The sequence below is a fragment of the Panthera uncia genome, chromosome E3, assembly GCF_023721935.1.
Source record: "Panthera uncia isolate 11264 chromosome E3, Puncia_PCG_1.0, whole genome shotgun sequence".
NCBI lineage: Eukaryota > Metazoa > Chordata > Mammalia > Carnivora > Felidae > Panthera > Panthera uncia.
The window spans coordinates 17023126-17042557 of record NC_064815.1 but is presented as its reverse complement, the minus strand read 5'-3'; the positions used below and the strand labels follow the sequence as shown (position 1 = coordinate 17042557).

General features: G+C 53.7%; 1 protein-coding gene across 1 annotated transcript; it reads left to right on the top strand.

Annotated features, from left to right (window-relative positions):
• Positions 1–137: 137 nt before the first annotated feature.
• Positions 138–19225, top strand: TAOK2 (TAO kinase 2). Its single transcript, XM_049638570.1, is given in 20 exon segments — positions 138–1029; positions 4081–4247; positions 4435–4506; positions 4605–4706; positions 5204–5249; positions 5382–5478; positions 5627–5740; positions 5846–5937; positions 7983–8076; positions 8176–8257; positions 9060–9227; positions 9404–9664; positions 9832–9993; positions 11482–11847; positions 11930–12133; positions 12424–12663; positions 15792–16004; positions 16972–17154; positions 17247–17504; positions 17506–19225. Coding segments are annotated over 19 exon segments (3150 nt in total). The 5' UTR covers positions 138–1029; positions 4081–4115; the 3' UTR covers positions 17770–19225.
• Positions 19226–19432: the final 207 nt, after the last annotated feature.

Below are 19432 nucleotides of genomic sequence, written 5' to 3'. Positions count from 1 at the left end.
GGAGCGAACGCATGCGCCGAAGCCCTCTCCACCGCCAGTTGTCGGACTGCGCGCTGAGCTCCTCCCCCTCCAAGCCTAGCCCTTCTCCCCGCCTCCTTCCATCCCAGGGTCCGCGTGGCGGAGCGCGCGCGCACTCCGGCTTGGTGGCTGCACATCTCCCTGGCCACGGCAGTAAGGATAGAGGGGCGGGGCTCTTCACTTAGGGCTCCGCCCCCTTTGGCCCGGCGTCCCTACCGCGCCTGCGCGCTCCCGCCCGGTCTCCATCTTGGAATTGGGAGGAAGAGAGAGAGGGAGACCGGGACGAGACCGGGGCTGTGGTGCGGAGAGAGGCTGAGGCTGAGAAGAGGAGAGGGAGAGAAGGCGCGGGGACCACCCTTAGCTACAATCTTTCAGCTGCCCTCAGGAGCGGAAGGGGGAAAGGGAGGAGACCGGGGCGGGAGTGAGGGCTGTCACCCTCGGACCCCGGCGTGAGAGGGGCCGTGCGGCCGGACGTCCTCGGGGTGGGCCCCCTGTCGGTGGCCGAAGACCTGGGGCTCGGGCCCTTCCGTCGTGAATTTCCGGGCTTGACTCCTCGCTTCTCAAATATCCGGGTATCAGCCCCTCAGATCCCACATATCCCGGACTCGGGTCCTAACCTCTCTAAACCTGGGGCTCCGTTTCATAGGATTTCAAATATCGGGTTCAGGTCCCTGCGTGCACCAGTATCCGGGGTTCATTCCCCACGCGTTCAGGTATCAAATTCAGCCTCCCTTCGTTCAAATATCTGGGGTTCAGACCCCACAATCAGAAATCCGGGATTCAGCAACTGTCGCCCTCGCGGAGGAGGAGGACTGGACCGCGAGGTCAGATCAGGTTGTCACCCCCTCCCCTCCAGGGGAGGCTTCCCGGGCCCGCCCCTCAGGAAGGGCGAAAGCCGAGGAAGAGGTGGCAAGGGGAAAGGTCTCCTTGCCCCTCTCCCTGCTTGGCAGAGCCGCTGGAGGACCCCAGGAGGAGGCGGAAGCGCTGGGGCACCATAGTGACCCCTACCAGGTGAGACGGGGTGCAGGGGCGCGGGTCCCTGTGTCTAGCATTGAGAAGAAAGCGTGCTCCTTTTTGAGGAACTGGGCCTGGGTAGGCCCTCTCCTCAGGATGAAGCCCAGTGGGCCAGTGGTCAGCCTCTGGCTAGCCGTGCCTTCTGCTGCCACCTTGTTCCTCTTCCTTCATAATGTCTGTTTCATGGGGGACCTCAGGTGACAGGGTCTTTGATGTCATGGGGGTCACGCCCTAAGGTGCTTGAGCTAATTAGATGGGTTTGCACTCTTTTGCTCTTCTCCCATGTTCACTTTGTCCCTCACAGCTACCTGTTCTCCATTATATCTCTTTCTCCTGATTGCTCTGGGGTGTTGATTCCCTTGCCTCTGATCTCTATGATGCGTCCACTTAGCTTTTTTTTTTAGGCATGATCTGGTTGGATTTCTTGTCCTTTGAAGGAAGTGTGTGTGTGCATTTGTGTTTGGGGATGCCTGGCAATATTTTCCCCCACCTGTATTGTTACCTTCGAACCTCCTGCTGATGGTGATACATTTGTCAAGTGGTCTGTCATTTACAAGTGTTTTATATCTGTTCTCTCATGTGACACCCCCCCCATTCACCCTGTGGGGGCCTCTTTTATTGCCATCTTCCCATTTTACAGTTGAGAATATTGAGGCTCAGAGAGGTTGCTCAAGGTCACACAGTAGCAGAATCAGGATTTGAACCCAGGTTCTTGATGAAGTTTTGCCCCTGCTCCATACCTGTCTCTTGCCATCTCTTCTTGGCCAGGGGTCCAAAGGGGAATGAGTTGGGGTGAGATAGAAGAATGGGGGGTGGGGTGGGGAGAAGAGCTTCCTTTTTAGGAGGACTGTACTCAGAAGCTTTCCCTGATGGGAAGCTCTGGCTCCTGTCTTCTGTCTCATGGATTTTTCTCCCTACTGTGACCTTCATCTCTACCCTGATTCCAGTCTTTGGTCTGGGTTCCTGAGAGGGTTCTGTCTTTTGACAAATGATAGCCATAGTGGTGTCTCTTCACAGTTAAAGCCAAGCTGCTGGGATAGGATGATCCCCAAAGTCTTAAGTCCTTTTTGTGGTGACCCTGGAGGCAGGGAAGGAAAAATCCATATGCTGAGTGTCTGCATAGTGTTCTTAAGGATGAGATCTCATTAAAAATCTCACAACAGCCCTGTGCTGTAATCCGTTTTACTGAAGAGAAGACCAAGCATAAGGAACTTACTCAAAACCCTGTTGCTGTATGTTGCCGATGAGATGTACTGTTAGTGTAGTTTAGGGACAGACAGACTTGTGTTTCCCCATCTGCAGAATGGTGATAACATTGTCCCTTTGAGAAGGTGGCTGTGATTTAGCACAGACCTTGGTAATTGCTCAAATGTTCATTATTTGAGGTAGAGGCCCCGTGTGATATTTTGTTGGCATCCTTACATGTGGCCTATGGTCCTGGGTTGGCTTTCTGGGCTGGGTGCTGGTAAAGAGGTCAAGAAGATTCCTTTGGCAAGTTGTGAGCACCTGCCTTTGTGTGTGGGTGTGTGGTGGGGGTGAGGGGTGCTTGGCAGGGTTGCTGGCAGGAGAATGGAGAAGGGGGCCGATTCTGAGCAGCTTGGGAGCTGCTGAGGGCTTGGCTGAGGGCAATCAATCAATCTCCTAGGCTATTCTGAGCCCTCTGCACCCTGGGGGCCCACCGGAGAGTCAGGCTTACTTCTTGCCCTCCAGCTTCCAGTTGGGCTGAGACAAAATTAACAACACAACAGGAAACAATGCCCGACAGAATATAATTACATGCTAAATTGTTAGGTGCTTTAAAGGAGCTAGAACTCTGCCCTGGGAGTCCAGCTCTGCTGAAGGCTCTTTTGTGCCTAAATTCCAACAAGTGCTTAGCCGGGAGCTTGGCCTGGCATTCCCTGGGGAAAAGGGGCGGGGTCCTTGGCTACCTGGTACTGCAGGCTCTTTCTCTGGGTGTTGGGCTGGGTGCTCTAGGAGCTCTCCCCAAAGGCTGGAGTGGTCAAGGGAGGCTTCCTGCAGGAGGGGGCTAAGAGAGTAATAAGCACACAGGCCTGACTGGAGAGAAGGTCCTCTTCTCTGACCTTGAAGAAGTCCTCCTTCCTTTCTATGCCTCAGTCACCTCATCTGTGAAATGGTGATCACTATCCTGCCCTGCTTGTTTCATAGCACTGTTTTAAAAACAGTGGTAGAGGACCAGCTTTGGACGTCACTTAACCTTTCTGAGCCTGTTTCCTCATTGCAAGATAAGGGTACCCCGATAGTAATACCTCACAAGGTTGTGGCAAGGGTTGAATGAGAGAGATGCATGTAAGGTGCTTACTGTACATGCTCAATAAATGTTATTTGTACACCACAAATGTCCTGTACCTGTGTGTGATGCATATGCAATTGGACTGGTCAAGTAAGACAGCCCAGGTCACAGAGAGGTCCCCAAAGCCAGCCACCATTTCTGTCCCTGTCCTTCCCATCCTCCCTGCCACAATGTCCCTAGCCCTTTTTGAGAGCAAGTCTTCTGGCCCTTCTGGGCCAATACCCACTTCTAACAATGGCCGGATTTCCACTACCTCCGGCCTGGCCGTTTCCTGCTCTCTTCCAGGGTGTGAGAGGTTGAGGGAGGAGGGGGCCTCGACGCCAAGGGGAACAGGAAGGTGCCTGGAAATATTTGGGGTATGGGACTTGTGGGACAGGACACTTGGGAATCTGGGGTTCTGGCTAGGAGGTGGGATCTTTTATTCTTGAGGGGAGAAGTAGGGGGGTTGTAGGGAAATGGATCTTACTGAGGGCTGAGGGGGGGTGGTGAGGATGCTTAGCTCTCAGTCTTCCTAGCAGTTTTAGGGACTCCAGGGACCCGGCCCCCGTGCTCTGGTTGCTAGGGCAACTTAATTTTTTTGGAGCTTTGATGTTGTTCCTAATCTCCCCCTTGCCCTTCCTCAGCAGTGCCTCCCCCTCATCAGGGAACTAGGGGAGGAGAAGGCAGAAATTTGAGGGGTCCCTGCCTCTCTCTGAGTGTCTCATCTTCGCTGTAAGGGTCCCCTCTTCATTCTCCAGGTCAGGCCCCACTCTCAGGGCCCCCAGGGGCCATCATGCCAGCTGGGGGCCGGGCCGGGAGCCTGAAGGACCCTGATGTGGCTGAGCTCTTCTTCAAGGATGACCCTGAAAAGCTCTTCTCTGATCTCCGGGAAATTGGCCATGGCAGCTTTGGAGCCGTGTACTTTGTAAGTTGGGGCTTAGGAGAATGGGGTAGGGATGGGCACTGCATTCTTCCCCCTGTGGACCTCCAAGCCTCCTTCTGCGCTGCCGTACCACACCAGCCTTTCCCGCCCTCTCCTTTTGGGCCAAAAAATCTTCCCGCTGCCCAGTTCTCACCAAGGGCTTTCACCAGCTTCTGGTCTGGTCTTCTAGGCCCGAGATGTCCGGAATAGTGAGGTGGTGGCCATCAAGAAGATGTCCTATAGTGGGAAGCAGTCAAATGAGGTGGGTCAGGTTTGACAAGAATGGTGAGGGACAGAGCAGGGGACCCCAGGCTCAATGTGCGGGCTGAGTAAACCTCTTCTCCCCTGACCTCCTCTCAGAAGTGGCAGGACATCATCAAGGAGGTGCGGTTCCTGCAGAAGCTCCGGCACCCCAATACCATTCAGTACCGGGGCTGTTACCTGAGGGAGCACACGGCTTGGGTGAGCTAGCCCACTGAATCTGGCCTGATCTTTGCCCCCCATCCTTGTCCTGGTCCAGTCTCTTAGGTGGGCCCTGTTCCAGGTGCCATTATGGGGACCTTGGAAGGGAGGAAGTCTCTCCCAACCTCTTTAGTCCTCAGGCAAACCCATGGACAACAGTGTCTCCAGAAAGAGAGGCTGGTTTGAAGAGAGTCATAAACTGTTAGTAGTTGGAAAGGGGCATATGGGCTGGAGGAAATGGAGATATAATGGGGCTTTGAAAGGATTCAGATGGGAGTTGTGGTATCTTGTCTCCCCTTCCTAGGGGAGGCCCTGACTAGGAACTCTCCCACCACCACCACCACGTTTTCTCAGTTGTCCTTCCTCTTTGTCTTCACCCTGGAGGTAATGCCTGAGTGAAGGATAGGCAGAGAAGCTCTCTGTTTGGATCTCTGCCCAAGAGAGGTGGGCCAGGGGTGACCAGATGTGCTTATCTCTGACCCTTCACCCTTTCTTAGCTGGTGATGGAGTATTGCCTGGGCTCAGCTTCTGACCTTCTAGAAGGTAAGTGGCTCTTTGGCCAACAAGTGGGAGAAGTGAGAAGAGCAAAGAAGCTGTAGGGAAAGGGATCAGGGGAGCTTGTTCCAGCCCCACCCTTGGGCTCCCTCAGTTTGATGTTTTTCCCTCACTCCCCAGTGCACAAGAAGCCCCTTCAGGAGGTGGAGATTGCAGCTGTGACCCATGGGGCCCTTCAGGGCCTGGCTTACCTGCACTCCCACAACATGATCCATAGGTACAAGGAACATTGACAATGGCTGGGAGGGGGTGCGCTCTACACCACTTATTCAGCTGGGCTGCGCCTTCTTGGAAACCTGGTGCTAAAGCCCCTTGCCCAGCCTTCCTGAGGTGTATGCCTCATCCTTGTGCTTCATCTCCGGCAGGGATGTGAAGGCTGGAAACATCTTGCTATCAGAGCCAGGCTTGGTGAAGCTAGGGGACTTCGGCTCTGCATCTATCATGGCACCCGCCAACTCCTTTGTGGGCACCCCATACTGGTGAGTGGGATGGTGGTGAGTGGAGGGAGCCCCTAGGATGTTGGGAGCAATAGTTGGCAGAGTCTGGGCAGGTGATAAGCCTCTTTCTCCTGACCATTCTCCCAGGATGGCTCCAGAGGTGATCCTCGCAATGGATGAGGGGCAGTACGATGGCAAAGTGGATGTCTGGTCCTTGGGGATAACCTGCATCGAGCTGGGTAAGGACGACATCCTCTGTTTCTTCATCCTCTTTTCTCTCCACTGCTTTCTCTTTCTCTGTCTCTTTCCATCCCCATACCATTTCATCCTCAGGCCTCCAAGCTCCTGTCCATTTTGACTGTACCCTTGACCCCCAAGTCAGGCAGCTGTCAAATCCTGCCAGTTCTTAGACCTAAGGATATCAGAGCATTCTTTTCCTGTCCACTACTCTAGTTTTACTTTTTTTTTTTTTTTTTTTTTTGAGTGCTAGCTATGTACCACGCTATGCTAGCAGGTTTTGGGGGTATAGCAGTGAATGAGGTTCTTGGCCTTGTGGAACTTACATTCCAGTTGGGGAAACAGATGTGTTTTCTCTTACTGGGACAGAAGCTGAATGGAGGTTACAAGAGCAGTACAACCATAAAACGAGAGACTTGATCTATTTCAGGGGCTAAGGAATATCTTACAGCAGATATCTAAGCAGAACCATAAAGTAGATAATAGCTGTTTGAAAGACTATAGGGAAGAGCATTCCAGATAGGTAAGAGCAGGCATGCGGAGCTGAGACTGGCTTCAGTTGTTTGAAATATTGCAGGTAATGCCATGTAAAGAGCAGTGAATGATAAGGCCAGAGAGTAAGGCTTACGTGAGTTCATGAGGCCTTGAAGCCTGTCTGGGTTCTCGTCTCTGCCAGCCTACGCTACTGAAATTAACTATTAGTGAGGTAATGTTTGTAAAGCCTCCAACACAGTGCCCGGCACAGACAGTTGCCCAAGAAAAGAGATGCTGTTAGTCTCTCTTATCAACAACTTCCTGCCATGATCTTTCCTACCGCCAGTCTCTTCTTTCCTCCAGTCTCTCTTATGTCAGAGAGAGCCGCCCTAGCCGGGTGCTGTTGCTTCACCCCCCTCCTCAGAGCCATCAGTGCTCCCCATTCCCTTCAAGACCTATGCCATCCCTGTGCTTCCTTCCACCAAGCTAAAAGCCCCGCTTTCTGAAAGTTGACTCTCACCTTTGTAAGCTCCACACCCTGAGTGTGCCATGAACTTTTCCACTTTTCTTAACTTGGTTTGTATTTTGTCTTCTGCCCGAAGTCCGAGATTTGGACACGCCCTTTCCCTCCATGTCCACATATGTGCATTTGTCACTCGAGACCACAGCTGGGCAGGTGATGCAAATACATTGGAACAAGCCAGGTAGAAGAAAAATATAGAGCTGTCCATTTTATTCCTACTTTTTGGTAGAGATGTGGACGCCGAGAAATATTTCTCTGTTATTGAAAAGAAACCACCAGTCCTGGTTATAAGCAGATAGTGCGTATCAAAGAAGTAATGTGAAAAAGATTACGGCAAACTGGAGACTGCTATTGCTTTGCTCTAGCCCATCGTTATGAGGAAGTGTCGGCTCCTTTTCACCACATCTAAGTTTTTAGAAGAAACCGGACATTTAGATTATTATTACTAAATTGCTCGGTTGGAATGTAATTTAAAAATCGCTATTTGGGCCAAAAACATAACAAAACATTTGTCTGGGCCTCGAGGAGCTCCTGGCTTGCAACTGCTAATCTAAGGCCCAGCTCCAATATCCCTTTTTCCAAAAGACCTGCCCTTAATCCCCTGCACACCTACCAGCTTGAGAACCCACATGCACTCCCAGCTTCCCAACCATTTTTCTGTCTCCCTCTTGTAACTTGATAGTACTTGTTGAGTTTTACTTAATCTTTCCTGTTAGGCTAGAGGTTCCTTGAGGACAGAGCCTGTCTCTTGTTTTTCCTTATCTTTCCCTTAACACTTAGCAAGTTTTTGCTCTTACTTGGCACCTAATAGAATGTTAGTTGGGCTGATAACTGCTTCTTTCTGTCTTTGATCTCTATTCCACTGTGTACAGGGGAGAGGATAGGTGTTACATTTTATGGAGGAAATTAATTGAGATGATGAGAATTGCTCAGGGCCATACAGCAAGGAAGTCAGGGAGCTGGGGATTGAACCCAAATCCTCTGATTTCCATTCCACTCCTCTGCCCATCTGCCACCTCTCACCTTCTCCCTGTTGACCTTTCTCTGTAGCGGAACGGAAACCACCGCTGTTTAACATGAATGCGATGAGTGCCTTATACCACATTGCACAGAACGAGTCCCCCGTGCTCCAGTCAGGACACTGGTGAGGACTGGGATTCCTGGGCCCAGGGGTTAGGCCATAGGGTAAGGCTACCTGGCTCATGGCCTCCCCCCGCCTTCCTCATCCTCCCATGACTTCTAGGTCTGAGTACTTCCGGAATTTTGTTGACTCCTGTCTTCAGAAAATCCCTCAAGACAGACCAACCTCAGAGGTTCTTCTGAAGGTAAGGGCTCACTGGCCTAGCATTCTCCTAGAACCATTGCCTGTTAGAACCACAAAACCCTTCAGTGAAATTAGTGATTCCCAGCTCTTCCTCCACCAAGAACTTCATGTATGAATTCCCACCCGCATTCCCAGTGCCCAATGGACTCTGTGTTTTGCAAGATTTTGTCTACCAGACTGTCTTTATTTATTAAGTAATAATTTGTTTTCCCATCTTTTATTAATCAAAGACGTATATAATTGCCAGCCAGAGCTTCTGGTCTGCGTGCGATAACCAGGGTTACCACACTGATCTGATGTAATTCAAGCCAAAAGCCTGGGTAGCCTTGTCATGGGTAAATGTATGATTTCCCTTAGGTGTGTTTTGAGATATCAAAAGTAGAGGGGCCCCCATTCCCTTCACAGATCCATGGGGCCTAAGGAGCCCTAGTTGGGAACTGATGTAGACAGTCTAGTTTGACCTACTTGTTTTATAATTGTGGGATACCTTATGAAATCCAGAGAGGCCTCATGACATGTCCAGGGGCACACAGCATGTTGATAGAGGACCTGGACTAGAATCCAGATCTCCTGACTGTTCTTGTCTGTCAGCTGTGCTTGGAGGAACAGGAGCCTGTCTGGGGAGGGGTGATTGGGTGGTGAAAATGTGGGGGCAGGGCTTACCTAGCACAAGGCCAGCATCAGCTCCTGGTGGGCATGGGCCCCAGGGAAGTTCCTCAGGCCAGAGGGAGTGTCAGGGCCCATGGGATATTTGGGGTGGGGGTAGGTGCTCTGCAGCAGGCCTCAGTGTTCTCTCCCCTCAGCACCGCTTTGTGCTCCGGGAGCGGCCACCCACAGTCATCATGGACCTGATCCAGAGGACCAAGGATGCCGTGCGGGAGCTGGACAATTTGCAGTACCGAAAGATGAAGAAGATACTGTTCCAAGAAGCACCCAATGGCCCTGGTGCTGAAGCCCCAGAGGAAGAGGAGGTGACCCAGCTTACCCTGCCACCCTTTTTTCCCCACTGTGTTTTGCTTGCCTCCTAGCAGCTGCTTGGCTCACCTTCCCTCTCCCTCCTCCTGCCCTCTGTCTCCCTGTGCTATCTCCATATACATACCCCTTATCCTTCCCCTTCCCTGCCCAACAGCCTGCGCCCTGTCCACAGGAGGCCGAGCCCTACATGCACCGGGCTGGGACGCTGACCAGTCTAGAGAGTAGCCACTCAGTGCCAAGCATGTCCATCAGCGCCTCCAGCCAGAGCAGTTCAGTCAATAGCCTAGCTGATGCCTCGGACAACGAGGAGGAAGAGGAGGAGGAGGAAGAGGAAGAGGAGGAAGAGGAAGGCCCTGAAGCCCGAGAGATGGCCATGATGCAAGAAGGGGAGCATACAGTTACCTCCCATAGTTCCATCATCCACCGACTGCCGGTATGCAGCTCACCCTCAGGAGGCCTGATGGTGACAAGGCCGAGCCCCAGCTCTCCCTCCCAAGTGTGATTGCTCCTCCTCTAAGTCAGACTGGGTCTCCAGGGATCTCCTTTTGGGCCCAGTGGCCTCTGAACCTTGGGCATCCCTTTCACCTTCCCTTCCTCTAGGGTTCTGACAACTTGTATGATGACCCCTACCAGCCGGAGATGACCCCAGGTCCTCTCCAGCCACCCGCAGCCCCAGCTCCCACCTCTACCACCTCTTCTGCCCGCCGCCGGGCCTACTGCCGCAACAGGGATCACTTTGCCACCATCCGTACTGCCTCCCTGGTAAGTGTAGCCATCCTCCCTCAGCCTGGATGCCCCAAACTCTTAAGTCCAGAGATGATTTGTTTTTCCCCTCTGGCACTGGATTAAGTTCAGATTCCGCTCTTTTTGTTGCCGTCTTTCACTTTCTCCTCTCCTTGACCCTCTCCATTCTCTTCTCCCAACGGACTGTTTTGGTCACATTGCCCGATGTGGGTATTCCTAGTTTGATAAACTCTTCCTCCATTTTCATGGCTAGGCTTAAGTAGCATGTCCTGGGGTGCCTTCCCAGGCCCTTGACCAGCCAGGTGCATCACATCCCTGTGCTGTGGTGCTCCTAAATGACATTACGATAGGTGTGCTGGATTTTATGCTCCTGGAGGGCAGGAATAGTGGCCAGTGTCTGCCTCCTACCATGATTGGCTCTCAGGCTCACACACATGCCTGAGTATTTCATCCTTCCAGCTCCTCTGGAGAGAGAGGGTATGATCCCAGTTGAGAGATGAGGCAGTGGTGACTCAGACATTCTGCTTGTCCAAGGCACTTGCCGAAACACCTTTGGTGGTTTTCATATTCTCAAATTAAGCAAGACTGGTTCTCCTAAGATCAAGTCATAGTAATGTTTTTCTCAGTTCACAGGAAAAGATGGGTAGACTTCATAAAACACAGTCTTCCATCCATACTTTGAGTAAACCTTTAGATTTCATTCTTGCTTAGTTGCGAGCACCAACATTAATTCCGTTATGGGCCAGTGATTGGTCTAGTATATTCTTATGGGACAGCTCTTCAGATCCTTAGTGCTTTGTTGTACTGTGTAGAGAGGTCCAGGGTTTCCTGGACCTGATTTCCGGTCCCTGATTTCCAGGGACTTGGCCACCTGGACTAGTTGGAGTTGTGCCCACTTGACAATGGGACCTGAGCTCCAAACCTCAGATGTGAACATCCAGGCCCAGTGTTCTTGATACTCCCAACATCTCAGGGCCCAGATCCCAGCTGCATACCTGGGCTGTAATGAGTCCTCAGTGTTTGCTGAAGGGGAAGAAAAACAGTGTTTGTTAGTTCAGAGTGTTCTAGACGCTATTATGCATGTATCAGGCGTAATCTCCACAGCTTTCTATAAGGAGGTGGTATTGTCCCATTTAGCAGATAAGGGAACTGAGGCTAGTGTCATTAACTTGCTTGAGGTTACCTGGTTAATAAGTGACCAAGCTGGGGGTTGGGCCCAGATATGTTTGACTTTGAACTAACCTGAATTGTTGCCACTTTTGCATCGGGCCCTGCGCGCGGCACCTTTTATCGACTCATTCAGTGATATCAGCGTGTGAAATAGACTGTATCTCCATCATCCAGTGGAGGTGGGAGACTCAGAGGGGCTACGTGTGATGAAGGCACCAAATGAGAACCGAACCCATGAGTCTCAAATCCGTGTTCACCAATAGAGCATGAAAACCGTGTGAGTAATGAGATGAGGCCAGGACTGAGCCCCTCTTCTCATCCTCTGTCCTGCCCCAGGTCAGCCGTCAGATCCAGGAGCATGAGCAGGACTCAGCCCTGCGGGAGCAGCTGAGTGGCTATAAGCGGATGCGACGACAGCACCAGAAACAGCTGCTGGCCTTGGAGTCACGGCTGAGGGGTGAACGTGAGGAGCATAGCGCACGGCTACAGCGGGAGCTTGAGGCACAGCGGGCTGGCTTTGGGGCTGAGGCAGAAAAACTGTCCCGGCGGCACCAGGCCATTGGTGAGAAGGAGGCACGAGCTGCCCAGGCCGAGGAGCGAAAGTTCCAGCAGCACATCCTTGGGCAGCAGAAGAAGGAGCTAGCGGCCCTGCTGGAGGCACAGAAGCGAACCTACAAACTTCGGAAGGAGCAGCTAAAGGAGGTGAGATGGGGCTGCAGCAACAGACAGGGCCTGTGGTGGGTGAGGTGCCCTGACTCCCTGCCCTCCCCATGGCCTTGCCCAGGAGCTCCAGGAGAACCCCAGCACACCCAAGCGGGAGAAGGCCGAGTGGCTTCTGCGGCAGAAGGAGCAACTCCAGCAGTGCCAGGCAGAGGAGGAGGCGGGGCTGCTGCGGCGACAGCGTCAGTACTTTGAGCTTCAGTGTCGCCAGTATAAGCGCAAGATGCTGCTGGCCCGTCACAGCCTGGACCAGGACCTGCTGCGGGAGGTAGGCCACCCCACCTTCCATCCCCCTCCCCACAGCACAGGCACCTGTTTTTCCCTCTACCCTCTTTCGTGCTGTGGTTTGGCTTCTCTTCCACACCCCTTGTTTCCTCGTGCCTGTCAGACGCTGCTAGAGCTCCCTGGGCTTCCATTCCCAGGCCAGTCAGCAGCTTGGCTCCTTTACACCCCTCAGCTCCCCATGCTCAGCTCCCTCTGCCAGGGAGTTCTGGGGCTCTCTTGACACCAACAAGGCTTCCTGACTGAGCTCTGGGCCCTGCCTCCCTTCTGCCTCAGGATTTGAACAAGAAGCAGACCCAGAAGGACTTGGAGTGTGCGTTGCTGCTGCGGCAGCATGAGGCCACGCGAGAGCTGGAGCTACGGCAGCTCCAGGCCGTCCAGCGCACACGGGCCGAACTCACCCGCCTGCAGCACCAGACAGAGCTGGGCAACCAGCTGGAGTACAACAAGCGGCGTGAGCAAGAGTTGCGGCAGAAGCATGCAGCCCAGGTTCGCCAGCAGCCCAAGAGCCTCAAAGTACGTGCAGGCCAGCGTCCCCCGGGCCTCCCGCTCCCCATTCCTGGGGCTCTGGGACCACCCAGCACAGGCACCCCTAGAGAAGAGCAGCCCTGCTCATCTGGCCAGGAGGCAGTCCTGAACCAAAGAATTCTGGGAGAGGAGGAGGAGGAGGAAGCAGTTCCAGAGAGAAGGATTCTGGGAAAGGAAGGGGCTACCCTGGAGCCAGAGGAACAGAGGATATTGGGGGAAGAATCAGGAACCCCTAGTCCCAACCCACAAAAACATAGTTTGATTGATGAGGAAGGTTGGGGTCTGCCTGAGGAGGAGATAGAAGAGCTTAGGGTCCCATCCCTGGCGCCCCAAGAGAGGAGCATTGTGGGCCAGGAGGCAGCTGGGGAATGGAGGTTATGGGAGAAGCAGGACGGGAGCCTCCTGGATGAGGAATTTGAGCTTGGCTGGATCCCGGGCCCAGCGCTGACCCCAGTCCCCGAGGAAGATGAGGAAGAGGAAGAGGGGGCGCCAATTAGGACCCCGAGGGATCCTGGAGATGGCTGTCCCTCACCAGACATCCCCCCTGAACCCCCTCCAACACGTCTGAGGCATGGCCCTATTAGCCAGCTCCCTGGACTCCTGTCCCATGGCCTCCTGGCTGGCCTCTCCTTTGCAGTGGGATCCTCCTCTGGCCTCCTGCCCCTGCTACTTCTGCTGCTGCTCCCACTGCTGGCAGCCCAGGGTGGGGGAGGCCTGCAGGCAGCGCTCCTGGCCCTTGAGGTCGGGCTGGTGGGCCTGGGGGCCTCCTACCTACTTCTTTGTACAGCTCTGCACCTGCCCCCCAGTCTGTTCCTCCTCCTGGCCCAGGGCACTGCACTGGGGGCTGTCCTGGGTTTGAGCTGGCGCCGTGGCCTTATGGGTGTCCCTCTGGGCCTTGGGGCTGCCTGGCTCCTAGCCTGGCCAGGCCTGGCTCTACCTCTGGCAGCTCTGGCAGCTGGGGGCAAATGGGTGCGGGAGCAGGGCCCCCGGATGCGCCGGGGCATCTCTCGACTCTGGCTGCGGGCTCTGCTGCGCCTGTCGCCTGTGGCCTTCTGTGCCCTACAGGGCTGTGGAGCTGTGGGGGACCGAGGCCTATTTGCACTCTACCCCAAGACCAACAAGGATGGCTTCCGCAGCCGTCTGCCCGTTCCTGGGCCCCGGCGGGGTAATCCCCGCACTACCCGACACCCGCTAGCCCTGTTGGCGAGGTTTTGGACCCTGTGCAAGGGCTGGAACTGGCGCCTGGCACGGGCCAGCCAGGGTTTAGCCTCCCACTTGCCCCCTTGGGCTATCCACACACTGGCCAGCTGGGGCCTGCTCCGAGGTGAGAGGCCCAGCCGTATCCCCCGGCTGCTGCCCCGTAGCCAGCGCCGGCTAGTGCCCTCTGCCTCTCGCCAATCAGCGCCCGGGACTCTAATTGGGCGGCGATCCCGACCCCGCCAGTCCCGGGCCCTGCCTCCTTGGAGGTAACCGACTAGCTCTTCCCCTGCCCGAATCTTAGAGCATCGAGCACTTTATTTCCCACTACTCAGTGAGGTTTCTCCAGTTCCAGTCCTCTCCTCCCTTTCACCCCTCCCTCCTTAGTACACTTCCCCACCTCAGCCCAGTCCTCTGGACCTCTAGACAGGCAGCCTCCTCCACCAGGAGTCCGGAAGTTACACTTTGTGTTCTCCTGACACTCCTCCCCACCCTAAGTTATTGCTGTTCTCCCGCTGTGTGTGTGCTCATCCTCACCCTCATCAACTCAGGCCTGGGGCCAGGGGTGGCGGTGGGTGGGAAGTCATGTTTTTTTTTTTTCTCTCTTTGATTTTGTTTTTCTGTCTCCCTTCCAACCTGTCCCCTTTCCCCCACCAAAAAAAGAAAAAGACAAACACAAATAAAATATCTGAGCGGAACTGTACCTTTGGCCCAGGCTGCCTCTGTCTGCTTTGTCCTGCCGCCTAGCCTCCCCGGTATGCCCCCAGTCTGGACCCTTGGCCCCCAGTTCCATGACCTCTTCACCCCCATCTACGTTATCTTAACCCCTTTCACTCCTCAGCCTCATCCTCTCTGCCTTCATAGCTTCGTTGCACCATGACCACCACCAGCTCAGAGATCTGGGCCCCTGTTGAACTTCCACAGAACTTCTTGGCCCCACAGCTCCCCTGTTGGTGGGTTCTTTTCCAGAAAGTGTCCTTAGGTTCCGGGGCCTTTTGTCCTTATCACCTGCCTTTTGTCCCAGCCCCTTCCCTATGTGGTTCCCTTCTGGGAACTGAATATCTCCCCTGACATTAATTAGGCTTTACCCTAGAGGGCTTGGGGAAGGGACTGCAAACCACAGTAGGGGGTGGTGAGTTTGGGGGGCCAGGCAGAGAGTGGGGGCATGGAAATGGGATTGGTTGTGGGCTTGGAATGGGAGCTGAGTGTATAAGGGGCTGGGCTGGGACGTGGAGATCTGGTCAGGGTAGCAGCTGCTGGCCCATTGAACCTGTCAGGCCCTTTCTGGCCACCTCCTTTGCCCCTTTCCCTTACGTGGCCCTAGATGGGGCCACCCCATCTTATCCATTTCTCAGCTCGGAGCTTATCCTCCTTCCCTCCCTCCCACCCTAAGGTGTTGAACCTGGGGCTTTCTCTGTCTTTCCTTAGCTGTGTCGCTCTCTTCCATGGGTGTGTTATGTGACTTGGTTTTCTCACTCTTGTGCACGTTCTGTATCTGCTCACTTGGTTTCTGTCTCTGGGTTGTATTTCCTCTGTCTTTGCATGGTCAGAGCTTCTTGTGTGTACTCCGTACCCTAAAGATTCTCCATTCTCTGTCCACGAATTCTCCTGCTGTTTCTTGTGTTTTCTACCCAACCCTGAACATGCTCTTGGAACATGCTCTTGTTTACTTGTATCTCTTGCCCATTGAGAACCTTCCTGATCTCTCTTCGGCACAATCCCATCTCTCCATGTCTGTCTGTATACAGCTCCCCCCGCCCCCTCTGTCTAACATGTTTTCTGTTTCTCTCCCTCTCCCTGTCTCTGCTTCTGTCTCCTCTCCTCCTCTCTCTCTTCTCCCCTTCTCCCCTGGTTCCTCCTCCTCTTCCTCCTCCTCCTCTCCCTTGCCCCCATCTCCCCTTGGTCCGTCCACTGCATAGTCTAAGGAGCTGCAGATCAAGAAGCAGTTCCAGGAGACGTGTAAGATCCAGACTCGGCAGTACAAGGCCCTGCGGGCACACTTGCTGGAGACCACACCCAAAGCTCAGCACAAGAGCCTCCTTAAGCGGCTCAAGGAAGAACAGACCCGCAAGCTGGCGATTCTAGCCGAGCAGTATGACCAGTCCATCTCAGAGATGCTCAGCTCGCAGGCGGTGAGGCCTGGGGTCCAGGGAGGGAGCGTGGTGGAGGCTGGCCTTTGTACTCCCGCCTTGGTTATGGGAAGTTGGAAGTGGGGGAGTGCGGGGAAAGATGGGGCTTTTGTTCTTGGGGGAAACTTGGATACTCTCCCGCTGTTAGTATTCTCCACAATGGTTTTTTATCTCTCTTGAGTATTTTCTTAAGGTCTTGACAAAGCCAGCCTGACTACTCTACCAAGAACCATCAAGGAAAGAGTGGCTATAATTGTTTCCTGGGCCTGAGTTAGTTTAATGTGTGAACAGGGAGCAAATCAAAATGATCGTGGCCCTTGGGCCGATTTACCCAGACTTCTGAGGATTTTGAAGATTGCTGTTCTAAAAGTGATCACACAACAACACTGGAATGGGCCAATTAAAAAATATCCATAGCGTAAAAAGTGACAGTGCCCCTATTCATTGCCATTCTCTCACCCAGTCCCATTCTCTGACCCAATCTCAGTTAACTATTAATAATTGTATTTTAGGTTTTTTCCCTATGCATATTTGAAAGATTACACAAAATTATAAACAAAAGTAGGATTGTGTTGTACATACTGCTCTCTTCTTTTTCCACCTAGTATTTCTTGGACATTTTTCCATGTCAGTACACCTATCTCATTTTTTAAACAGTGTAGAATTTTCCATGGTATGGACGTACCATAATTTATTTAACCCATCCCTTATTGGTGGACATTTAGGTTGTTTCCAGTATTTTGCTATCACAACGCTTCAGTGAACACCTTCGAGCACATGTGCAAGTATACCTGGGGGATAAATTCCTGGAAGTGTAATTGCTGTGTCACAGGGTATGGCGACCTTTCATTTTGATAGATGTTGAGACTGGCTGCTTCTTGAAACCTTAGGGCCCAGGCCTACCTGGGGCAGGGGAGGATTGCGGGGGTGGGGGAGGAGGCCCCTAAAATTAGTTCTCCCTGTTTGCCAGCTACGGCTTGATGAGACCCAGGAGGCAGAGTTCCAGGCCCTTCGGCAGCAGCTGCAGCAGGAGCTGGAGCTGCTAAACGCCTACCAGAGCAAGATCAAGATCCGCACCGAGAGCCAGCATGAGCGGGAGCTGCGGGAGCTGGAGCAGAGGGTGGCTCTGAGGCGGGCGCTGCTGGAGCAGCGGGTAAGGGGGCTCCGGCACCAAGAGGCGCTGGGGAGGGCAGGCTCCCCACCTCCTGCCCCCGGATGCGCTAACCTCTTTTCTGGGTGTCCCAGGTGGAAGAGGAGCTGCTGGCCTTGCAGACAGGGCGCTCCGAGCGAATCCGGAGTTTGCTCGAGCGGCAGGCCCGTGAGATCGAGGCTTTCGATGCTGAGAGCATGAGGCTGGGCTTCTCCAGTATGGCTCTGGGGGGCATCCCAGCCGAGGCTGCTGCACAGGGCTATCCTGCTCCACCTCCTGCCCCTGCCTGGCCCTCCCGTCCTGTTCCCCGATCAGGGGCACACTGGAGCCATGGCCCTCCTCCACCGGGCATGCCCCCCCCCAGCCTGGCGTCAGCCCTCTCTGCTGGCTCCTCCGGGTCCCCCAAACTGGCTGGGGCCCCCCACACAGAGTGGGACACCTCGTGGTGGAGCCCTGCTGCTGCTAAGAAACAGCCCTCAGCCCCTGCGGCGGGCAGCCTCAGGGGGCAGTGGCACCGACAACGTGGGCCCACCTGCCGCTGCGGTGCCTGGGCCTCTGAGCCGTAGCACCAGTGTCGCTTCCCACATCCTCAATGGTTCCTCCCACTTCTATTCCTGAAGTGCAGGGTGGATGAGCAGATGAATGGGGCAGGGGCAGGGCCAGGGGTGGGTGGAGCCGGTTCCTGGAGGGCTGTAAGCTTGAGGTCCACCCACAGGTGGGGGACAGGATGTTGGCTCCAGCTCCCCTTAGACCTCCTCATCTCATGAGCTTCTTGGGCTGGCCAGTGGCCCAGGGCCAGCTTGGGCCTCGGTGCCTCAAGGCTGACCAGGAGCCCTTGCCTCCCCACCATGGTGCCAGGGTCTCTCTCCATCACAGCCTTGGGAAAGGAGGGAGATGTGCGTGTCAAATATTCATCTGGTCCCCTGGGGGAGGGGAAGGGTGGGTCTAGATATATTATATTCAGAGAACTATACTACCCCCTGTAATGGGGCCATGGACTGGGGATGCCAGGCCCCCCAGACCTGAGGTGTGGCAGAGCAGGTCTGGGTGGGGAGAACAGAAGGAAAAGGCCTTCCTAGGAAAGGATCAGGATGTTGTCTTGGGGTCAGGATGCCTGGTCTCTCCATTCCCCCGTTGCTGTCTGACGTCCTGTGCCGTTTTGTCCTTTATCTTTTTTCTTTTTCTTTTCTTTTTTTTTTTTTTTTTTTATTGAGATCAGAGCTGGGGCAGGGGAACAAGGGAAGGACCTTGGAAGGGGCTGCTTCCAGACCTGGGGGCAGTCGTGGGAACCCCTCCCAGCTATGGGGTTGGCACAGAGCCCCACAGCAAGCTTTTAATAAACTGTTGGTTATTCTAACAGACCCCGGGACTCACCCTTTCTGTCTAAAGTGTGTATTAAGGACTGTTCATGGGAGGTGATAGTGTCATTTGTATTTAAAAAGAAAATTTATTGGGATGTGTAACTAAAAATTTCAGTGATTTTAATGACTTCGGGTAGGACTGGATCCACAACTTTAAAGGAGGTCATCCATCCCCTGACTTCTGCTTCCCTTTGTTTTGACTTTAAAGATTTCAAAAGGTTCACTTCACACCAGGCTCCTGGCAGCTCCAAGCCTGTATCTTCATAGCAATCTCAACAGCAAGAATGCCAGCAAAGTCCTAAAGTGACTTCATTGGCTCAGTCTGTAGCCAGAGGCCTGGGGTACTCCTGACCAGGTCTTCGCCCTGTACCCACCCCTTAAAGGCTAAAAGAATTGGCTCAGGGACTAAATGGCTGTTTCCAGGGGGAAAAGGAAGATGTACACACCAGCTGTCCCAAGTTCTATCATTATGTTCCTCACATTCTTCTTAAGGCCAGTTACTCAGACCTTCCTCCCAACTAGGCATTAGGTTATGATAGCTAAAAGCGTGATGATAATGAGGGCCCTGCTGGTCAGGCTGGAGGAAGAAGGGTAGGAGCCACCCTCTTCTCTGATAGAGCCTGGTGGCAGATTGGATGGCAGGGTCTGGAGGCTGGGACTTCTTTGGAGAACCTGAGGGAAATGAAAGGGAATGGGGTGGGGTAGGGAGGCAATGGCTACTCACCTTCCTGGCCCACGGTATAGGGGTAAGAGAGGGGACCGTTTTTTTGTTTCACTATTTTTTAAGTTTATTTATTCATTTTGAGAGAAAGAATCTAAAGCAGGCTCTGTTCTGTCAGCACAGAGCCCTACATGGGGCTCAATCCCATGAATCATGAGATCATGACCTGAGCCCAAACCGAGAGTCAGTCACTTAATCT